The sequence below is a fragment of the Bathycoccus prasinos genome (assembly GCF_002220235.1).
Source record: "Bathycoccus prasinos genomic : Chromosome_13".
NCBI classification, from domain to species: Eukaryota; Viridiplantae; Chlorophyta; class Mamiellophyceae; order Mamiellales; family Bathycoccaceae; genus Bathycoccus; species Bathycoccus prasinos.
This window is the reverse complement of record NC_023996.1, coordinates 666,409-690,551: the sequence shown is the minus strand read 5'-3', so window position 1 is coordinate 690,551 and position 24,143 is coordinate 666,409. Positions and strand designations below refer to the sequence as shown.

Sequence of the window (24,143 nt, the reverse complement as noted above, 5' to 3'; positions counted from 1 at the left end):
AAAGGTCAGGAAGCATTAAATTGGTTTTAAAAACGAAAAAAGAGGGTGAGGCGTCTTTTGGGGGCGATTTTGATTTGATGATTTGGAGCGCGGTTCTCTCTGCTTTCCTTTCTCCGTTTCTTCTTTTTTCTCTCTCATTTTTCTTTCTCTCTATCTCGCGCGCGCGTCGTCGTCGTCGTCGTCGTCGTCGTCGTCGTCGTCGCGTCTCTTCGGCTTGCTCTCCTTTCTGCTGGCTGCAGATGAATCTTGACCTACTCTGACACTCTAAATAATTTTCTCAGCTTCTGACTCTTTTTATTACAAACAGTTTTTGTCTTGAAAAATAAGGACGGCAATCATCCGCATGTACGACGAAGCAAATAACAGTATGAAGACGACAAACACAACGAAGAAGACGTGGAGGAGGAGGAGGAGGACTGAATCGAACGAGTGCGCGAAACGAACGGCGAAGCGCTTCATGTTTACGCTCGACCTATTTGCGCTCTTAGTAACGAATTTGTTCGAATCCTGCGTCGGAGACGGATTTCAAGGCATGTTTTCTGGAGCGACAACGTTTCAAAAGAAATACGAGTGTGATTCTATGGTGAGTGGATCGCCAAATTCCTGCGTTTGTAAAGGCGAAAACTGCTATCTGACGGATGGTAACTTTCACCTTGCCGTGGAAAAATGTCTCGAAGAAGCCCCGAGAGACGGTTTGTGCTCAAAGTGGGGTACAAACTCTACAAATTATGGCGTTATGCCGAAATGGGACACGAGCAGGGTGACCAATATGGATGGAAAACTTGGATCATCTTTTACTGGGTTCGGAGGAAGAGCAGCATTTAACGGCGATTTATCGACTTGGAACACGGGACAAGTCACGAGTATGAAATTCATGTTCGCAAAAGCGGCAAAATTTAATAAGGATATTTCTAAATGGGATACTTCAAGCGTTCGAGACATGACTGGTATGTTTGACGGAGCAATCGAGTTCAACCAAAACATAGGACGTTGGAATACATCTCAAGTTCTCGGTATGAATGAAATGTTTAATGGAGCTCTTGAGTTTGACCATCACGTGAACACTTGGGAAGGCCCGGCGGCGCTTTCTCTGCAGGCAAATATGTTTTTAGGAGCAAAAGCTTTTATTGCGAAGTATAAATGCGCCGATTCACTGACAGGTCCTCCGAGTTCTTGCTCGTGCTTATCAAGCCATTGCTTGACAGATGAAACTTTTCACATCGCAGTTGAAGCTTGTCTCATGGAAGACCCTGTGAAGGGGCTTTGTTCGACATACGGTTTATCGAGATCGAAGTTTGGTACGATGCCGGAGTGGGACACTCACCTCGTTACTAGCATGATTGGGTACACCGATGATGGTGATATCGTTGGATTTGCGGGCAAGTCGACTTTTAATTCAGATATATCTCGATGGATTACCTCGCAGGTAACGACCATGCGTTACATGTTTGCATGGACAGCCAAGTTTAATGCAGATATTGGCAATTGGGACACATCTCGAGTGAAAGATATGCAGTCAGTTTTTGAAGGAAGCAGCTCCTTCGATCGTGATATTTCGCGCTGGGATACCTCGAGCGTGACGAACATGGACGCGATGTTCTATCAAGCGGTTTCCTTCGATTCGGATGTTTCTGGCTGGGATACTGCGAATGTTATGGTGTTTCGGCTCATGTTCGACGGCGCTACTGCATTTCAAAATAACTTCACGTGTGCTAATGCCGTGAATGGACCACCGAACACTTGTTTTGCGCAAGATTATGTATTATCAGATGAAAATTTTCACGAATCGATCGCTGCGTGTTTAGCTGAAGACCCGTTGTATGGAATTTGTCCAAATTTTGGTCTAATCGAGAAGAAAATTGGAATTGTTCAGAATTGGGACACGGGTAGAATTACGAATATGAATAGTACTTTTGAAAATAGATATAATTTCGTTGGAGATATTTCTAGTTGGAATACCGCTCTGGTGAGAAATTTCGATTACGCGTTCAAAGACGCAATATCATTCAACGGCGATATATCTGGATGGAATACGAGCAGCGCCACAAGTATGGCCCAAATGTTCTTTAATGCCTCTTCTTTCAATCGCGATCTGAACCAATGGACCGGTGCAGCTGCCACAACTCCGCAGGAAAGATTATTTTACGGAGCGACTAAGTTCATCAAGGCTTTCATATGTTCGTTTGGAATGTTAGGACCAATAAGTTCATGTTTCGCTATTGTCCCTCTTACAGATTCAACTTTTAAAACAACTGTAAACAGCTGCTTAGGCACTAATCCGGTGGACGGTTATTGTTCTAGCTTGGAGACATACGGGCCGATGCCATATTGGGACGTGAGCTTGGTGACGAACATGCAAGACGCTTTCTATAACAAGGGCAGTTTCAATGGCGACATTTCTCGATGGAACACCTCGAGCGTGACTACGATGCGTCAGATGTTTTACGGTGCGAACAGCTTCGATCGCGATCTGAATGACTGGGATACTTCCAGTGTTCGTGACATGTACCGAATCTTTCACGAGTCAAACGCAAATCCTGACATTGCGATGTGGGATACCTCGAGCATGCAGACTATGCACCGCGTGTTTGATCGCGCGTACATGTTTAATCGCAATTTGACAGCTTGGGACACATCGAGCGTGACGGAGATGAACTACATGTTCACGTACGCGTACAAGTTCAACGGCGAAGTGAACGGTTGGGACACGTCGAATGTTCGAAACATGTATTACATGTTCCACTACGCCTACGACTTCGACCAAGATCTCGATAAATGGGATACATCGAGCGTGACGGATATGCACTACATGTTTGAGTACGCTCACGACTTTAATGGCAAGGTTGGTACGTGGGACGTATCCCAAGTGACGAGTATGCGTTACATGTTCCGTTTTTGTTACGTTTTCAACCAGGATGTCTCGAGTTGGGACACGTCGAGGGTCACAGAGATGAATTACATGTTTTATGATGCTCGCCTATTTACATACGACGTATCAAAGTGGATTGGAAGCGCCGTTGAGAACTACCAGAGTAACATGTTCAGTGGCGCTACGGCGTTCAAGGCGAAGTATTGGTGTCCAGATGTGAATCGAGGCCCACCGAGGTGGTGTCAGTGCATTTATTCTTGCCCGACTTCCTCGACGCCGCCTTCCCCTCCATCCTCTGTTTTGACCCCAATCACGAACGAAAACATCAAAGACGCCGTCAAGACTTGTTTATTTTCAAACGCGGGTAAATATTATGTCGACGGCATGTGCTATGAGAGCGAATACGGTGTTATGCCAGACTGGGACGTGAGTAAAGTGACAGACATGCAAAGTTTGTTTTCTGGGTATTCAAGTTTTAATGGGAACATCACCGCCTGGGATGTCTCCTCTGTAACGGACATGAGCAACATGTTCCAAAGTGCGAACGCTTTCACTCAAGATTTGAGCGACTGGGATACCTCGAGTCTTACACGTTTGTACCGTATATTCTATACTTCGAATGCGAATCCGAAAGTTGCAAACTGGGACGTTTCGAGAGTGACTAGTATGAGTGAGGTTTTTAGCCACGCGTATTCTTTCAACCAGGATATCAGTTCGTGGGATGTCTCGTCTGTGACGACTATGTATGGATTGTTTTACAATGCAGACAAATATAATCAAGACTTGAACGGATGGGACACCTCTCGCGTCAAGAACATGCAGAGTATCTTTCGAAGTGCGGATGCTTTCAACGGCGCGATTGACGGCTGGGATGTATCGAGCGTGACTACTTTTCGGTACATGTTCTATAGTCAGCACAGTTTTTTTGGCGACTTGAGCAACTGGGAAACTTCTAGTTTGACAGACATGTATCACATGATGTATGATTCGAATGCGAATCCTAAGCTCGCGAATTGGGACGTATCGAAAGTCACGAGTATGAGTTATGGTCCATTCTATCATGCGTATTCTTTCAACCAGGATATCAGCTCTTGGGACGTTTCATCCGTGACGGATATGGAACAATTATTTTACCATGCGCGAAAGTTTAATCAACCGATTGGAAACTGGGACGTATCGAAAGTCACAGATATGGATTACATATTTCGTTATGCCTACGAGTTTGCACAAGATCTCACCTCCTGGCCGGAAACTTCAACGACTACGACCACGTCTGGTACTTATTATATGTTCCACGATGCGCATGCATTTCACGCGAGATTCAGTTGTCCGAACGGTGATTACGGTCCTCCTGTTAAGTGTGCGTGTAAGTTTGACTGTCCAATCACGGATTCTATTCTTTTGAGTCAAATTTCTGCGTGTTTGAGTACCAATCCTGTCGATGGCTTGTGTTCTGGATTAGCGAAATACGGAGCTATGCCTGATTGGGACGTTTCTCGCGTCACGAGCTTATCTCACGCTTTCAAAGATTACGAAAACTTCGACGGAGATATATCCAAATGGGATACTAGAAAAGTAACGAACATGAAGGGACTCTTTTACAACGCTCGTTCTTTTAATCAACCTATAGGAGCTTGGGACACCTCGGCCGTCACCGATATGCGTTATATATTGTATGGATCCACTGCATTCAAACAATCCTTGCATGAATGGACGGGTCCTGCCGCGAAGACCATGCAAGATAACATGTTATACGGTGCTACTGGATTTCAAGCTCGATACTTGTGTTCCGATATTTTGCGCGGACCTTTAACTTCGTGCCAAGTACGACCGACGCCATCCCCTCTTAGTGATTCGACAATTTACGATGCCATCACAGCCTGTTTGTCTGAATCTCCGATACACGGCGAATGCATTACATACGGTCTTCGTACTACAAACTTTGGGACGATGCCGAACTGGGATATCGAAAAGGTTACGGATCTTTCGTACGCTTTCAAGTACGAACCTGTTTTCAACGCAGATATCTCTTCCTGGGATACCTCTAGCGTCACCAACATGCGTGACATGTTTCATTACGCGTCCTCCTTTAATCAACCTATTGGCACTTGGCAAACTTCAAACGTGAGGGACATGCAATGGATGTTCACACACGCGCACACTTTTAATCAGCCACTTTCGTCGTGGAATACTTCGAGCGTGACTAGTTTGTCCCATACATTTTCCAACGCTCGAGCGTTTAATCAGCCTTTGAGTAAATGGGATACATCGAGTGTGACAAATACTGAGGGCATCTTTCTCGAGGCATTGACATTCCATCAAAGATTCTCTTGCACAAGCTCAAGTAACGGCCCTATAAGCTCGTGCACTTGCACCTCTGCGTATTGTTTGACGAACTCGAATTTTCAGTCCGCTATAAACTCGTGCCTGAGCGAATCTGCTGTCACTGGAGACTGCGTCACTTATGGTACCTCGACGACGAAATTTGGAGTGATGTCTACATGGGACGTGAGCTTGGTGACGAACATGCAAGACGCTTTCTATAACAAGGGCAGTTTCAATGGCGACATTTCTCGATGGGACACCTCGAGCGTGACTACGATGCGTCAGATGTTTTACGGTGCGAACAGCTTCGATCGCGATCTGAATGACTGGGATACTTCGAGTGTTCGTGACATGTACCGAATCTTTTATTCGTCAAACGCAAATCCTGACATTGCGATGTGGGATACCTCGAGCATGCAGACTATGCACCGCGTGTTTGATCGCGCGTACATGTTTAATCGCAATTTGACAGCTTGGGACACATCGAGCGTGACGGAGATGAACTACATGTTCACGTACGCGCACAAGTTCAACGGCGAAGTGAACGGTTGGGACACGTCGAATGTTCGAAACATGTATTACATGTTCCACTACGCCTACGACTTCGACCAAGATCTCGATAAATGGGATACATCGAGCGTGACGGATATGCACTACATGTTTGAGTACGCTCACGACTTTAACGGCAAGGTTGGTACGTGGGACGTATCCCAAGTGACGAGTATGCGTTTCATGTTCCGTTTTTGTTACGTTTTCAACCAGAATGTCTCGAGTTGGGACACGTCGAGGGTCACAGACATGAATTACATGTTTTATGATGCTCGCCTATTTACATACGACGTATCAAAGTGGATTGGAAGCGCCGTTGAGAACTACCAGAGTAACATGTTCAGTGGCGCTACGGCGTTCAAGGCGAAGTATTGGTGTCCGGATGTAAATCGAGGCCCACCTACACAATGCGTTTGCATTTATTCTTGCCCGACTTCCTCGACGCCGCCTTCCCCTCCATCCTCTGTTTTGACCCCAATCACGAACGAAAACATCAAAGACGCCGTCAAGACTTGTTTGCTTGCAAACTCTGCCAAGAACTATGTCGACGGCATGTGCTATGAGAGCGAATACGGTGTTATGCCAGACTGGGACGTGAGTAAAGTGACAGACATGCAAAGTTTGTTTTCTGGGTATTCAAGTTTTAATGGGAACATCACCGCCTGGGATGTCTCCTCTGTAACGGACATGAGTAACATGTTTGAAAATGCAAACGCTTTCACTCAAGATTTGAGCGACTGGGATACCTCGAGTCTTACACGTTTGTACCGTATATTCTATACTTCGAATGCGAATCCGAAAGTTGCAAACTGGGACGTTTCGAGAGTGACTAGTATGAGTGAGGTTTTTAGCCACGCGTATTCTTTCAACCAGGATATCAGTTCTTGGGATGTCTCGTCTGTGACGACTATGTATGAGTTGTTTTACAATGCAGACAAATATAATCAAGACTTGAACGGATGGGACACCTCTCGCGTCAAGAACATGCAGAGTATCTTTCGAAGTGCGGATGCTTTCAACGGCGCGATTGACGGCTGGGATGTATCGAGCGTGACTACTTTTCGGTACATGTTCTATAGTCAGCACAGTTTTTTTGGCGACTTGAGCAACTGGGAAACTTCTAGTTTGACAGACATGTATCACATGATGTATGATTCGAATGCGAATCCTAAGCTCGCGAATTGGGACGTATCGAAAGTCACGAGTATGAGTTATGGTCCATTCTATTATGCGTATTCTTTCAACCAGGATATCAGCTCTTGGGACGTTTCATCCGTGACGAATATGGAATATTTATTTCACCATGCGCGAAAGTTTAATCAACCGATTGGAAACTGGGACGTATCGAAAGTCACAAATATGAATTACATGTTTCGTTATGCCTACGAGTTCGCACAAGATCTCACCTCCTGGCCGGAAACTTCAACGACTACGACCACGTCTGGTACTTATTATATGTTCGGCGATTCACCTGCATTTCACGCGAGATTCAGTTGTCCGAACAGTCATTACGGTCCTCCTGTTAAGTGTACGTGTAAGTTTGACTGTCCAATCACGGATTCTATTCTTTTGAGTCAAATTTCTGCGTGTTTGAGTACCAATCCTGTCGATGGCTTGTGTTCTGGATTAGCGAAATACGGAGCTATGCCTGATTGGGACGTTTCTCGCGTCACGAGCTTATCTCACGCTTTCAAAGATTACGAAAACTTCGACGGAGATATATCCAAATGGGATACTAGAAAAGTAACGAACATGAAGGGACTCTTTTACAACGCTCGTTCTTTTAATCAACCTATAGGAGCTTGGGACACCTCGGCCGTCACCGATATGCGTTATATATTGTATGGATCCACTGCATTCAAACAATCCTTGCATGAATGGACGGGTCCTGCCGCGAAGACCATGCAAGATAACATGTTATACGGTGCTACTGGATTTCAAGCTCGATACTTGTGTTCCGATATTTTGCGCGGACCTTTAACTTCGTGCCAAGTACGACCGACGCCATCCCCTCTTAGTGATTCGACAATTTACGATGCCATCACAGCCTGTTTGTCTGAATCTCCGATACACGGCGAATGCATTACATACGGTCTTCGTACTACAAACTTTGGGACGATGCCGAACTGGGATATCGAAAAGGTTACGGATCTTTCGTACGCTTTCAAGTACGAACCTGTTTTCAACGCAGATATCTCTTCCTGGGATACCTCTAGCGTCACCAACATGCGTGACATGTTTCATTACGCGTCCTCCTTTAATCAACCTATTGGCACTTGGCAAACTTCAAACGTGAGGGACATGCAATGGATGTTCACACACGCGCACACTTTTAATCAGCCACTTTCGTCGTGGAATACTTCGAGCGTGACTAGTTTGTCCCATACATTTTCCAACGCTCGAGCGTTTAATCAGCCTTTGAGTAAATGGGATACTCGAAAATGTAGAAGTTTGTTTGCAATGTTCGATGGTGCCACTCAATTCAATCAGCAGTTACGTCAATGGGATTTAAGCAGTGTTACTTCCGCTGCTTGGATGTTTCACCGGTCCACTGCTTTCAATCAGTTAATCTCATTTTGGAAAGGATCTTTCGTTTCTGATGAGCAGGAAGGAATTTTCCTTGGAGCATCTTCTTTTACTGAAAAGTTCACTTGCAAAAGTTCGTGCAATGGGCCGATCAACTCATGCGTCTCTTCTTCGTTATTGAACAACTCGAATTTTCAGTCCGCTATAAACTCGTGCCTGAGCGAATCTGCTGTCACTGGAGACTGCGTCACTTATGGTACCTCGACGACGAAATTTGGAGTGATGTCTACATGGGACGTGAGCTTGGTGACGAACATGCAAGACGCTTTCTATAACAAGGGCAGTTTCAATGGCGACATTTCTCGATGGGACACCTCGAGCGTGACTACGATGCGTCAGATGTTTTACGGTGCGAACAGCTTCGATCGTGATCTGAATGACTGGGATACTTCGAGTGTTCGTGACATGTACCGAATCTTTTATTCGTCAAACGCAAATCCTGACATTGCGATGTGGGATACCTCGAGCATGCAGACTATGCACCGCGTGTTTGATCGCGCGTACATGTTTAATCGCAACTTGACAGCTTGGGACACATCGAGCGTGACGGAGATGAACTACATGTTCACGTACGCGCACAAGTTCAACGGCGAAGTGAACGGTTGGGACACGTCGAACGTTCGAAACATGTATTACATGTTCCACTACGCCCACGACTTCGACCAAGATCTCGATAAATGGGATACATCGAGCGTGACGGATATGCACTACATGTTTGAGTACGCTCACGACTTTAACGGCAAGGTTGGTACGTGGGACGTATCCCAAGTGACAAGTATGCGTTTCATGTTCCGTTTTTGTTACGTTTTCAACCAGGATGTCTCGAGTTGGGACACGTCGAGGGTCACAGACATGAGTTACATGTTTTATGATGCTCGTCTATTTACATACGACGTATCAAAGTGGATTGGAAGCGCCGTTGAGAACTACCAGAGCGAAATGTTCAGTGGCGCTACGGCGTTCAAGGCGAAGTATTGGTGTCCGGATGTGAATCGAGGCCCACCTACGCAATGCTTTTGCATTTATTCTTGCCCGACTTCCTCGACGCCGCCTTCCCCTCCATCCTCTGTTTTGACCCCAATCACGAACGCAAACATCAAAGACGCCGTCAAGACTTGTTTGCTTGCAAACTCTGCCAAGAACTATGTCGACGGCATGTGCTATGAGAGCGAATACGGTGTTATGCTAGACTGGGACGTGAGTAAAGTGACAGACATGCAAAGTTTGTTTTCTGGGTATTCAAGTTTTAATGGGAACATCACCGCCTGGGATGTCTCCTCTGTAACGGACATGAGCAACATGTTCCAAAATGCAAACGCTTTCACTCAAGATTTGAGCGACTGGGATACCTCGAGTCTTACACGTTTGTACCGTATATTCTATACTTCGAATGCGAATCCGAAAGTTGCAAACTGGGACGTTTCGAGAGTGACTAGTATGAGTGAGGTTTTTAGCCACGCGTATTCTTTCAACCAGGATATCAGTTCGTGGGATGTCTCGTCTGTGACGACTATGTATGAGTTGTTTTACAATGCAGACAAATATAATCAAGACTTGAACGGATGGGACACCTCTCGCGTCAAGAACATGGAGGGCATCTTTCGAAGTGCGGATGCTTTCAACGGCGCGATTGACGGCTGGGATGTATCGAGCGTGACTACTTTTCGGTACATGTTCTATAGTCAGCACAGTTTTTTTGGCGACTTGAGCAACTGGGAAACTTCTAGTTTGACAGACATGTATCACATGATGTATGATTCGAATGCGAATCCTAAGCTCGCGAATTGGGACGTATCGAAAGTCACGAGTATGAGGTATGGTCCATTCTATTATGCGTATTCTTTCAACCAGGATATCAGCTCTTGGGACGTTTCATCCGTGACGGATATGGAACAATTATTTTACCATGCGCGAAAGTTTAATCAACCGATTGGAAACTGGGACGTATCGAAAGTCACAGATATGGATTACATGTTTCGTTATGCCTACGAGTTTGCACAAGATCTCACCTCCTGGCCGGAAACTTCAACGACTACGACCACGTCTGGTACTTATTATATGTTCCACGATGCGCATGCATTTCACGCGAGATTCAGTTGTCCGAACGGTGATTACGGTCCTCCTGTTAAGTGCACCGATAAATACAGCAGCACTTACTCACTTTCAGACACAAATTTTTTCACTTCCGTTTATTACTGTCTTTTGGAGTCTCCTATGGATGGTAATTGCGTAAGCTATGGAACCATGCAAACGAAGTTTGGTGTATTATCAGATTGGGACGTTTCAAAAGTAACGAATATGTCGCATGCGTTCAAGAACGAGCTTCATTTCGATGGCGACCTTTCTAAATGGTCGACAAAAAGCGTAACTTCTATGGACGGCATGTTTTATGGAGCAAAGGCGTTCACTGGATCGTTCTCCATAAACCGGTGGGTGACTTCAAGTGTTTTGAACATGGACTATATGTTTTTCGAGGCTGCTTCGTTCAACGGTTTAATCGATGGCTGGGACCTCTCGAGTGTTACGAGTCTTTCGCGTATGTTCTACGGCGCTGAAACTTTCAATCGAGCTCTTGGGGATTGGGATACTTCGAGCGTGAAAGACATGAGCGGGATGTTCTACTTGGCGATTTCCTTTAATCAGGCCATTCAAAACTGGGACACGTCAAGCGTCATTAACATGAACGAAATGTTTCGTAATGCAACCGCATTTTCTCAACCACTTTCTAGTTGGACTGGTCCGGCAGCGACGACGACTTCATCTTCTGTATTCACCTCCGCTCTCGCATTTCTCGAGAAATATTCGTGCTCTGATCAAAATGACGGTCCGGTGAGTTCTTGCACTTGTTCCAATTTCGAGTACTGTTTGAATGATTTTACTTTTCACGATGCTATTTCTGCGTGTCTTTTAGAGGATCCTATTCATGGAGCGTGCTTAACGTACGGAAGTGTCAGTACGAAGCTTGGTGCATCTATATCTATCTGGGACACATCGCGAGTGACTGACATGGCCGGAGCTTTCAAAAATCGAATCGCGTTCAAAGGTGATATTTCTGGTTGGGATACCCGAGCCGTCACAAACATGGAATACTTGCTTTTCAATGCGACATCATTCACGGCGGACCTTTCGCAGTGGTCTGGTGTGGCAACGCAAGTTGCTCAAAAAGGGATGTTATATTTAGCGTATGCCTTTGGGAGGGAATTCATTTGTGAAAACCAAGAATCTGGTCCTCTGAACTCATGCGCAATAAGCGTTCACGAGAAGTTAACGAATTCAAATTTTCGGTCCGCTATAAACTCGTGCCTCAGCGAATCTGCTGTCACTGGAGACTGCGTCACTTATGGTACCTCGACGACGAAATTTGGAGTGATGTCTACATGGGACGTGAGCTTGGTGACGAACATGCAAGACGCTTTCTATAACAAGGGCAGTTTCAATGGCGACATTTCTCGATGGAACACCTCGAGCGTGACTACGATGCGTCAGATGTTTTACGGTGCGAACAGCTTCGATCGCGATCTGAATGACTGGGATACTTCGAGTGTTCGCGACATGTACCGAATCTTTTATTCGTCAAACGCAAATCCTGACATTGCGATGTGGGATACCTCGAGCATGCAGACTATGCACCGCGTGTTTGATCGCGCGTACATGTTTAATCGCAACTTGACAGCTTGGGACACATCGAGCGTGACGGAGATGAACTACATGTTCACGTACGCGCACAAGTTTAACGGCGAAGTGAACGGTTGGGACACGTCGAACGTTCGAAACATGTATTACATGTTCCACTACGCCCACGACTTCGACCAAGATCTCGATAAATGGGATACATCGAGCGTGACGGATATGCACTACATGTTTGAGTACGCTCACGACTTTAACGGCAAGGTTGGTACGTGGGACGTATCCCAAGTGACAAGTATGCGTTTCATGTTCCGTTTTTGTTACGTTTTCAACCAGAATGTCTCGAGTTGGGACACGTCGAGGGTCACAGAGATGAGTTACATGTTTTATGATGCTCGTCTATTTACATACGACGTATCAAAGTGGATTGGAAGCGCCGTTGAGAACTACCAGAGCGAAATGTTCAGTGGCGCTACGGCGTTCAAGGCGAAGTATTGGTGTCCGAATGTAAATCAGGGACCGCCGAGGTGGTGTCAATCTTTTGCTTCATCTTGTTTATTACCTCCCCCATCCTCTGTTTTGACCCCAATCACGAACGCAAACATCAGGAGTGCCATCAGGGAATGTTTCTTCGTGAGCTTCGGTCAATATTTTTCTAATGGCGAGTGCTATGAGAGCGAATACGGTGTTATGGCAGACTGGGACGTGAGTAAAGTGACAGACATGCAAAGTTTGTTTTCTGGGTATTCAAGTTTTAATGGGAACATCACCGCCTGGGATGTCTCCTCTGTAACGGACATGAGCAACATGTTCCAAAGTGCGAACGCTTTCACTCAAGATTTGAGCGACTGGGATACCTCGAGTCTTACACGTTTGTACCGTATATTCTATACTTCGAATGCGAATCCGAAAGTTGCAAACTGGGACGTTTCGAGAGTGACTAGTATGAGTGAGGTTTTTAGCCACGCGTATTCTTTCAACCAGGATATCAGTTCTTGGGATGTCTCGTCTGTGACGACTATGTATGAGTTGTTTTACAATGCAGACAAATATAATCAAGACTTGAACGGATGGGACACCTCTCGCGTCAAGAACATGGAGGGCATCTTTCGAAGTGCGGATGCTTTCAACGGCGCGATTGACGGCTGGGATGTATCGAGCGTGACTACTTTTCGGTACATGTTCTATAGTCAGCACAGTTTTTTTGGCGACTTGAGCAACTGGGAAACTTCTAGTTTGACAGACATGTATCACATGATGTATGATTCGAATGCGAATCCTAAGCTCGCGAATTGGGACGTATCGAAAGTCACGAGTATGAGTTTAGGTCCATTCTATCATGCGTATTCTTTCAACCAGGATATCAGCTCTTGGGACGTTTCATCCGTGACGAATATGGAATATTTATTTTACCATGCGCGAAAGTTTAATCAACCGATTGGAAACTGGGACGTATCGAAAGTCACAAATATGAATTACATGTTTCGTTATGCCTACGAGTTCGCACAAGATCTCACCTCCTGGCCGGAAACTTCAACGACTACGACCACGTCTGGTACTTATCATATGTTCTACGATGCGCGTGCATTTCACGCGAGATTCAGTTGTCCGAACGGTCATTACGGTCCTCCTGTTAAGTGTACGTGTAAGTTTGACTGTCCAATCACGGATTCTATTCTTTTGAGTCAAATTTCTGCGTGTTTGAGTACCAATCCTGTCGATGGCTTGTGTTCTGGATTAGCGAAATACGGAGCTATGCCTGATTGGGACGTTTCTCGCGTCACGAGCTTATCTCACGCTTTCAAAGATTACGAAAACTTCGACGGAGATATATCCAAATGGGATACTAGAAAAGTAACGAACATGAAGGGACTCTTTTACAACGCTCGTTCTTTTAATCAACCTATAGGAGCTTGGGACACCTCGGCCGTCACCGATATGCGTTATATATTGTATGGATCCACTGCATTCAAACAATCCTTGCATGAATGGACGGGTCCTGCCGCGAAGACCATGCAAGATAACATGTTATACGGTGCTATTGGATTTCAAGCTCGATACTTGTGTTCCGATATTTTGCGCGGACCTTTAACTTCGTGCCAAGTACGACCGACGCCATCCCCTCTTAGTGATTCGACAATTTACGATGCCATCACAGCCTGTTTGTCTGAATCTCCGATACACGGCGAATGCATTACATACGGTCTTCTTACTACAAACTTTGGGACGATGCCGAACTGGGATATCGAAAAGGTTACGGATCTTTCGTACGCTTTCAAGTACGAACCTGTTTTCAACGCAGATATCTCTTCCTGGGATACCTCTAGCGTCACCAACATGCGTGACATGTTTCATTACGCGTCCTCCTTTAATCAACCTATTGGCACTTGGCAAACTTCAAACGTGAGGGACATGCAATGGATGTTCACACACGCGCACACTTTTAATCAGCCACTTTCGTCGTGGAATACTTCGAGCGTGACTAGTTTGTCCCATACATTTTCCAACGCTCGAGCGTTTAATCAGCCTTTGAGTAAATGGAATACATCGAGTGTGACAAATACTGAGGGCATCTTTCTCGAGGCATTGACATTCCATCAAAGATTCTCTTGCACAAGCTCAAGTAACGGCCCTATAAGCTCGTGCACTTGCACCTCTGCGTATTGTTTGACGAACTCGAATTTTCAGTCCGCTATAAACTCGTGCCTCAGCGAATCTGCTGTCACTGGAGACTGCGTCACTTATGGTACCTCGACGACGAAATTTGGAGTGATGTCTACATGGGACGTGAGCTTGGTGACGAACATGCAAGACGCTTTCTATAACAAGGGCAGTTTCAATGGCGACATTTCTCGATGGAACACCTCGAGCGTGACTACGATGCGTCAGATGTTTTACGGTGCGAACAGCTTCGATCGCGATCTGAATGACTGGGATACTTCCAGTGTTCGTGACATGTACCGAATCTTTTACTCGTCGAACGCAAATCCTGACATTGCGATGTGGGATACCTCGAGCATGCAGACTATGCACCGCGTGTTTGATCGCGCGTACATGTTTAATCGCAACTTGACAGCTTGGGACACATCGAGCGTGACGGAGATGAACTACATGTTCACGTACGCGCACAAGTTTAACGGCGAAGTGAACGGTTGGGACACGTCGAATGTTCGAAACATGTATTACATGTTCCACTACGCCTACGACTTCGACCAAGATCTCGATAAATGGGATACATCGAGCGTGACGGATATGCACTACATGTTTGAGTACGCTCACGACTTTAACGGCAAGGTTGGTACGTGGGACGTATCCCAAGTGACGAGTATGCGTTTCATGTTCCGTTTTTGTTACGTTTTCAACCAGAATGTCTCGAGTTGGGACACGTCGAGGGTCACAGACATGAATTACATGTTTTATGATGCTCGCCTATTTACATACGACGTATCAAAGTGGATTGGAAGCGCCGTTGAGAACTACCAGAGTAACATGTTCAGTGGCGCTACGGCGTTCAAGGCGAAGTATTGGTGTCCGGATGTAAATCGAGGCCCACCTACACAATGCGTTTGCATTTATTCTTGCCCGACTTCCTCGACGCCGCCTTCCCCTCCATCCTCTGTTTTGACCCCAATCACGAACGAAAACATCAAAGACGCCGTCAAGACTTGTTTATTTTCAAACGCGGGTAAATATTATGTCGACGGCATGTGCTATGAGAGCGAATACGGTGTTATGCCAGACTGGGACGTGAGTAAAGTGACAGACATGCAAAGTTTGTTTTCTGGGTATTCAAGTTTTAATGGGAACATCACCGCCTGGGATGTCTCCTCTGTAACGGACATGAGCAACATGTTCCAAAATGCAAACGCTTTCACTCAAGATTTGAGCGACTGGGATACCTCGAGTCTTACACGTTTGTACCGTATATTCTATACTTCGAATGCGAATCCGAAAGTTGCAAACTGGGACGTTTCGAGAGTGACTAGTATGAGTGAGGTTTTTAGCCACGCGTATTCTTTCAACCAGGATATCAGTTCTTGGGATGTCTCGTCTGTGACGACTATGTATGAGTTGTTTTACAATGCAGACAAATATAATCAAGACTTGAACGGATGGGACACCTCTCGCGTCAAGAACATGGAGGGCATCTTTCGAAGTGCGGATGCTTTCAACGGCGCGATTGACGGCTGGGATGTATCGAGCGTGACTACTTTTCGGTACATGTTCTATAGTCAGCACAGTTTTTTTGGCGACTTGAGCAACTGGGAAACTTCTAGTTTGACAGACATGTATCACATGATGTATGATTCGAATGCGAATCCTAAGCTCGTGAATTGGGACGTATCGAAAGTCACGAGTATGAGTTTAGGTCCATTCTATCATGCGTATTCTTTCAACCAGGATATCAGCTCTTGGGACGTTTCATCCGTGACGAATATGGAATATTTATTTTACCATGCGCGAAAGTTTAATCAACCGATTGGAAACTGGGACGTATCGAAAGTCACAAATATGAATTACATGTTTCGTTATGCCTACGAGTTCGCACAAGATCTCACCTCCTGGCCGGAAACTTCAACGACTACGACCACGTCTGGTACTTATTATATGTTCCACAATGCGCATGCATTTCACGCGAGATTCAGTTGTCCGAACGGTGATTACGGTCCTCCTGTTAAGTGCACCGATAAATACAGCAGCACTTACTCACTTTCAGACACAAATTTTTTCACTTCCGTTTATTACTGTCTTTTGGAGTCTCCTGTGGATGGTAATTGCGTAAGCTATGGAACCATGCAAACGAAGTTTGGTGTATTATCAGATTGGGACGTTTCAAAAGTAACGAATATGTCGTATGCGTTCAAGAACGAGCTTCATTTCGATGGTGACCTTTCTAAATGGTCGACAAAAAGCGTAACTTCTATGGACGGCATGTTTTATGGAGCAAAGGCGTTCACTGGATCGTTCTCCATAAACCGGTGGGTGACTTCAAGTGTTTTGAACATGGACTATATGTTTTTCGAGGCTGCTTCGTTCAACGGTTTAATCGATGGCTGGGACCTCTCGAGTGTTACGAGTCTTTCGCGTATGTTCTATGGCGCTGAAACTTTCAATCGAGCTCTTGGGGATTGGGATACTTCGAGCGTGAAAGACATGAGCGGGATGTTCTACTTGGCGATTTCCTTTAATCAGGCCATTCAAAACTGGGACACGTCAAGCGTCATTAACATGAACGAAATGTTTCGTGAGGCAAGTTCCTTCAATCAGGCCATTCAAAAATGGGACACTGTCAATGTTGTAGACATGAGCGGGATGTTCCACTTGGCGATTTCCTTTAATCAGGCCATTCAAAACTGGGACACGTCAAGCGTCATTAACATGAACGAAATGTTTCGTAATGCAACCGCATTTTCTCAACCACTTTCTAGGTGGACTGGTCCGGCAGCGACGACGACTTCATCTTCTGTATTCACCTCCGCTCTCGCATTTCTCGAGAAATATTCGTGCTCTGATCAAAATGACGGTCCGGTGAGTTCTTGCACTTGTTCCAATTTCGAGTACTGTTTGAATGATTTTACTTTTCACGATGCTATTTCTGCGTGTCTTTTAGAGGATCCTATTCATGGAGCGTGCTTAACGTACGGAAGTGTCAGTACGAAGCTTGGTGCATCTATATCTATCTGGGACACATCGCGAGTGACTGACATGGCCGGAGCTTTCAAATATCGAATCGCGTTCAAAGGTGATATTTCTGGTTGGGATACCCGAGCCGTCACAAACATGGAATACTTGCTTTTCAATGCGACATCATTCACGGCGGACCTTTCGCAGTGGTCTGGTGTGGCAACGCAAGACAGGCAGACTGAAATGCTTTACGGAGCAGTATCTTTTGCTGGAAAATTCCTCTGTGAAAACGAGATATCTGGACCCTTGAACTCGTGCGGCCCAATCGAGAAGTTAACGAATTCAAATTTTCAGTCCGCTATAAACTCGTGCCTGAGCGAATCTGCTGTCACTGGAGACTGCGTCACTTATGGTACCTCGACGACGAAATTTGGAGTGATGTCTACATGGGACGTGAGCTTGGTGACGAAGATGCAAGACGCTTTCTATAACAAGGGCAGTTTCAATGGCGACATTTCTCGATGGAACACCTCGAGCGTGACTACGATGCGTCAGATGTTTTACGGTGCGAACAGCTTCGATCGCGATCTGAATGACTGGGATACTTCGAGTGTTCGTGACATGTACCGAATCTTTTATTCGTCAAACGCAAATCCTGACATTGCGATGTGGGATACCTCGAGCATGCAGACTATGCACCGCGTGTTTGATCGCGCGTACATGTTTAATCGCAACTTGACAGCTTGGGACACATCGAGCGTGACGGAGATGAACTACATGTTCACGTACGCGCACAAGTTCAACGGCGAAGTGAACGGTTGGGACACGTCGAACGTTCGAAACATGTATTACATGTTCCACTACGCCCACGACTTCGACCAAGATCTCGATAAATGGGATACATCGAGCGTGACGGATATGCACTACATGTTTGAGTACGCTCACGACTTTAACGGCAAGGTTGGTACGTGGGACGTATCCCAAGTGACGAGTATGCGTTACATGTTCCGTTTTTGTTACGTTTTCAACCAGAATGTCTCGAGTTGGGACACGTCGAGGGTCACAGACATGAGTTACATGTTTAATGATGCTCGTCTATTTACATACGACGTATCAAAGTGGATTGGAAGCGCCGTTGAGAACTACCAGAGCGAAATGTTCAGTGGCGCTACGGCGTTCAAGGCGAAGTATTGGTGTCCGAATGTAAATCAGGGACCGCCGAGGTGGTGTCAATCTTTTGCTTCATCTTGTTTATTACCTCCCCCATCCTCTGTTTTGACCCCAATCACGAACGCAAACATCAGGAGTGCCATCAGGGAATGTTTCTTCGTGAGCTTCGGTCAATATTTTTCTAATGGCGAGTGCTATGAGAGCGAATACGGTGTTATGGCAGACTGGGACGTGAGTAAAGTGACAGACATGCAAAGTTTGTTTTCTGGGTATTCAAGTTTTAATGGGAACATCACCGCCTGGGATGTCTCCTCTGTAACGGACATGAGCAACATGTTCCAAAATGCAAACGCTTTCACTCAAGATTTGAGCGACTGGGATACCTCGAGTCTTACACGTTTGTACCGTATATTCTATACTTCGAATGCGAATCCGAAAGTTGCAAACTGGGACGTTTCGAGAGTGACTAGTATGAGTGAGGTTTTTAGCCACGCGTATTCTTTCAACCAGGATATCAGTTCTTGGGATGTCTCGTCTGTGACGACTATGTATGAGTTGTTTTACAATGCAGACAAATATAATCAAGACTTGAACGGATGGGACACCTCTCGCGTCAAGAACATGGAGGGCATCTTTCGAAGTGCGGATACTTTCAACGGCGCGATTGACGGCTGGGATGTATCGAGCGTGACTACTTTTCGGTACATGTTCTATAGTCAGCACAGTTTTTTTGGCGACTTGAGCAACTGGGAAACTTCTAGTTTGACAGACATGTATCGCATGATGTATGATTCGAATGCGAATCCTAAGCTCGCGAATTGGGACGTATCGAAAGTCACGAGTATGAGGTTTGGTCCATTCTATTATGCGTATTCTTTCAACCAGGATATCAGCTCTTGGGACGTTTCATCCGTGACGAATATGGAATATTTATTTAACCATGCGCAAAAGTTTAATCAACCGATTGGAAACTGGGACGTATCGAAAGTCACAAATATGGATTACATGTTTCGTTATGCCTACGAGTTTGCACAAGATCTCACCTCCTGGCCGGAAACTTCAACGACTACGACCACGTCTGGTACTTATCATATGTTCCACGATGCGCATGCATTTCACGCGAGATTCAGTTGTCCGAACGGTGATTACGGTCCTCCTGTTAAGTGTACGTGTAAGTCGGGTTTATGTTTGGACGATACAAACTTTAAAGCTGCTGTTGGTGCGTGTTTGGCTGAATCCCCAGAAGAAGGAAAATGCATTTCGTATGGTACGGTCACAACGGATTATGGTATTATGGAAGATTGGGATACAAGCTCGGTTATCGATATGTCGTTCGCGTTTGGGGCAAACTGTGATAATTTTGCGACTGATTGCAATCGCTCGTATTCAGCCATTTTCAACGCAGACATCTCTCGTTGGGATACAAGTAGCGTAAAAACTATGCGCGGCATGTTTAATACGGCTACCACCTTCAATCAAGCAATCGGATCGTGGGATGTTTCTCAGGTTACTGATATGTCTAGTATGTTTGAAGATGCACAAAACTTCAACGAGACCATATCAGATTGGGATACGTCTTCGGTAACGAGTATGAATAGTATGTTTGCAAGATCAATATCCTTTTCCCAGACATCAACGCTATGGGATACGAACAGTGTAGTCGACACGACAAATATGTTTCTTGGAGCAGCTGCTTTTTTTGAACAGTACGCATGCGCAGAGAACGAAAATGGCCCTCCCAAAAGCTGTCATTGCATCGGTTGTTTAACTGATTCCTCATTTAATTCTTCTCTTGCTTCGTGCCTGGCGGAAGATCCAGAATACGGATTGTGCGAAACATTCGGCGCTTCGAGCGGTTTTGGAGTAATGCCTGAATGGAATGTTCATCTCGTCAGTGATATGCGAGGAGCTTTTCAAGATAGATCAATTTTCAATGGTGACATTAGTTTGTGGGACACGAGCAGTGTGACGAATATGGAATCCATGTTCCGAAACGCAATAGCATTTGCTCGGGAGATCGCAGTATGGGAAGGGTTCGCGGCGAGTTCTTCCCAAGATGGTATTTTTCTCGGGGCTGTTGAATTCTATGCGAATTTTAAATGCAAGGACGAGACTATTTTAAGCTCGTGTAAGCAGCAAAGAAGTAAAACTTTGGTCACTGATGTTACCTTTGAATTCGCCATTACCAAATGTCTAGAAGAGGCGCCGATTTCCGGCGATTGTCAAATTTACGGGAAATCCACGACGAGTTTTGACATCATGTCAAACTGGGATACTAGTTTGGTAACGAACATGGGGAGTGCGTTTGAGAACAAAGTTGAGTTCAATGGCGATATTTCTCGGTGGGATACTTCGAATGTCGTTTTTATGGACAAGCTATTTCTCAACGCAGCTTCGTTTAACAAGCCTTTGACATTTTGGAGTGCGACTAAAGTACTCACCATGGAGCGCATGTTTGAAGGTGCGAGTGCTTTCGATCGCGATGTTACATTCTTAGTTACGTCTAGTGATACCAACATGGATGGAATGTTTACTAATGCGAATTCTTTTCTTGCCAAGTTCAAATGTGAGAGTATGATCAGCGGACCTCCAAGTTCGTGCATGTGCTCTCGCGAATTAGACTGTTGTGTCGGACAAGCTTGCAGATTAGAACTCGACGACATGAATCTGATGGATGCAGTTTCTGAATGCTTGCTCGAGGACCCTATTTATGGATTGTGCGAAAGATTTGGTTCAAGACGAAAGCTCGGAACAATGCCAGATTGGGACGTTGGTCGAGTTACGAACATGCAAAGTGTTTTTGCCATGAGAGAAAATTTCAACGGTAACATATCCGCGTGGAACGTTTCGAGCGTCACGAGTATGTACCAAATGTTTAAATTTGCTCGTTCTTTTAACGGAGACATCGGCGCATGGGATACTTCGAGAGTTACAAATATGGAGCGCATGTTTCATGGCGCGTCGAAATTTGACCAATATATTTTGATATGGACTGGCGCGGCGGCTACTAGCGCGCAGTCTGGAATTTTCACCGAAGCTTTAGCTTTTCAAACGAGATTTAATTGCAGTGGTGTCTTGGAATTAGGAGCGAATGTCGTGTGGAACGGTCCAATTTCTTCGTGCGATTGTAAATATTCATGCCCGTTGACGGATGATGCAATTGCATCTGGGGTCTCTGAATGTTTACTCTCTCATCCCGTGGATGGGTTGTGCTCCTCAGATACTTTATACGGTGCTATGCCAAACTGGGATGTCTCTCTCGTCACGAACATGAGCGGTTTATTTAAGGGTTATGAACTCTTCAACGGCGATATTTCTAAATGGATTACCGCAAGTGTAACCAACATGGAATCTATGTTTTCTGGAGCAACTTCGTTTAACCAGGATATCTCTGAAGCTTGGCAGGGACCGGCCACAGAAACGACACAGACTGATATGTTTGCTGGCGCAACTGCTTTTCAAGCCGCGTTCAAATGCGCAGACGTAATAAACGGACCGTTGAATCAGTGTTATTGCATCGGTTGTTTAACTGATTCCACATTTAATTCTTCTCTTGCTTCGTGCCTGGCGGAAGATCCAGAATACGGATTGTGCGAAACATTCGGCGCTTCGAGCGGTTTTGGAGTAATGCCTGAATGGAATGTTCATCTCGTCAGTGATATGCGAGGAGCTTTTCAAGATAGATCAATTTTCAATGGTGACATTAGTTTGTGGGACACGAGCAGTGTGACGAATATGGAATCCATGTTCCAAAACGCAACATCTTTTGAGCGCGGGATCGGAACCTGGAGAGGAGTTGCGGCTTCTGCTCCACAGAAAGATATGTTCCGCACCGCTTCAGCGTTCCAGGCAACATATTCATGCAGAAATATTGTATCTGGTCCCGCACAATCGTGCGTAACCCCCTTATCTGACGTGACTTTCCACATCGCCATTTCATCGTGCTTAGAATTAGACAGTAAGATTGGATCCTGTTCGAAGTATAGTACGGTTTTCGGGGAAATTCCTCACTGGGATGTTTCAAACGTAACTAATATGCGCGGAGCATTTTCAAACTACGAACAATTCAACGCCGATATTTCAAGTTGGGATGTTTCATTCGTTACAGATATGGGATATATGTTTTACAACTCGCAAGCCTTCAATCAAAATATTGAGAATTGGGACACTTCAAACGTTGAGAATATGGAAAGGATGTTTTCATTTGCGAAAAACTTCAATGTAAATATCAACGGATGGAGCGTTGAGAAAGTCACGAAAATGACAGGCATGTTTTGGAAAGCTGAAAAGTTTAACCAACCGTTACATGACTGGGATACTTCTAATGCTATAGACGCTGAAGAAATGTTTCTCATGACTCCGAATTTCATGCGTAATATCTCGATGTGGAAAGGTACAATTGGATCGACGCCACAGTCGGTCATATTCTATGAAGCGACGAAATTTATATCCAAATATGAGTGTACGGATGCAACTAATGGACCGGTTAATTCGTGCGTGTGTGTTTCGGGCTGTATTTTGGACTCCATGTTTCATGCCGCCATCAATGAGTGTTTGGAAGAAGACCCCTTCTTTGGTGTCTGCACATCATATAGTGAGAGGAGTAAATACGGAGTCATGTCGGACTGGGATGTGAGCGCAGTAACAAACATGCAAGCCGCGTTTTTAGGACGTCGCCAATTTAATGGTGACATTTCTTCTTGGGACACGTCATCCGTCACGAGCATGAAATCTATGTTTGATTCGAATTCAACCGATTATGGGATGATATTTAATCAGGATTTGAGTCGATGGGATACGTCAAAAGTGTTGGACATGTACGAGATGTTTGCGCATTGCTGGCATTTTGATTCTGATATCAGTTTATGGGACACTTTGAGCGTTACCAACATGAACGGAATGCTAGCCAATGCAAAATCTTTCCAACAGGACATATCAACATGGCAAGGAAGCGCTGCTACAAGTTCTGGTCAAGGCATTTTTTCAGGTGCATCTGTATTCAATTCGAAATTTTTTTGTAAGGAAGGCGATGATGGACCAATCAGTTCTTGCGCTTGCCAAACGCATAGTGAGTGCGGATTACGCGGCGCAACATTCAATGCCGCCATAGAGGAGTGTTTGCAAGAGGCTGAAGTAGACGGATTGTGCGAATCTTACGGAGTTCTCAGTGGCTTTGGCACGATGCCAAATTGGGATACAAGTGTTGTAAAAAATATGAATGGCGCTTTTAGTGAACGCACAACTTTCAACGCCGATTTATCAAAGTGGAACACTGCACAAGTAACTGATATGCAGGCTATGTTTTATAGTTCCTCCGCTTTCAATCAGGATCTTAGTGGTTGGGACACATATCGCGTGGTAAGCATGTTTCGAATGTTCATGAGAGCATCAG

General features: G+C 45.2%; 1 protein-coding gene across 1 annotated transcript in view; it reads left to right on the top strand.

Annotated features, from left to right (window-relative positions):
- Positions 1 to 367: 367 nt before the first annotated feature.
- The window catches only part of Bathy13g02910 (unnamed protein product), a gene marked incomplete at both ends in the record, with an annotated part of 48,933 nt that continues 25,157 nt past the window's right edge, over positions 368 to 24,143 (top strand). The window contains one exon of the mRNA XM_007509475.1: positions 368 to 24,143. This exon is cut by the window's right edge and continues 25,157 nt beyond it. Within this exon, the coding sequence (XP_007509537.1) occupies positions 368 to 24,143 (23,776 nt within the window).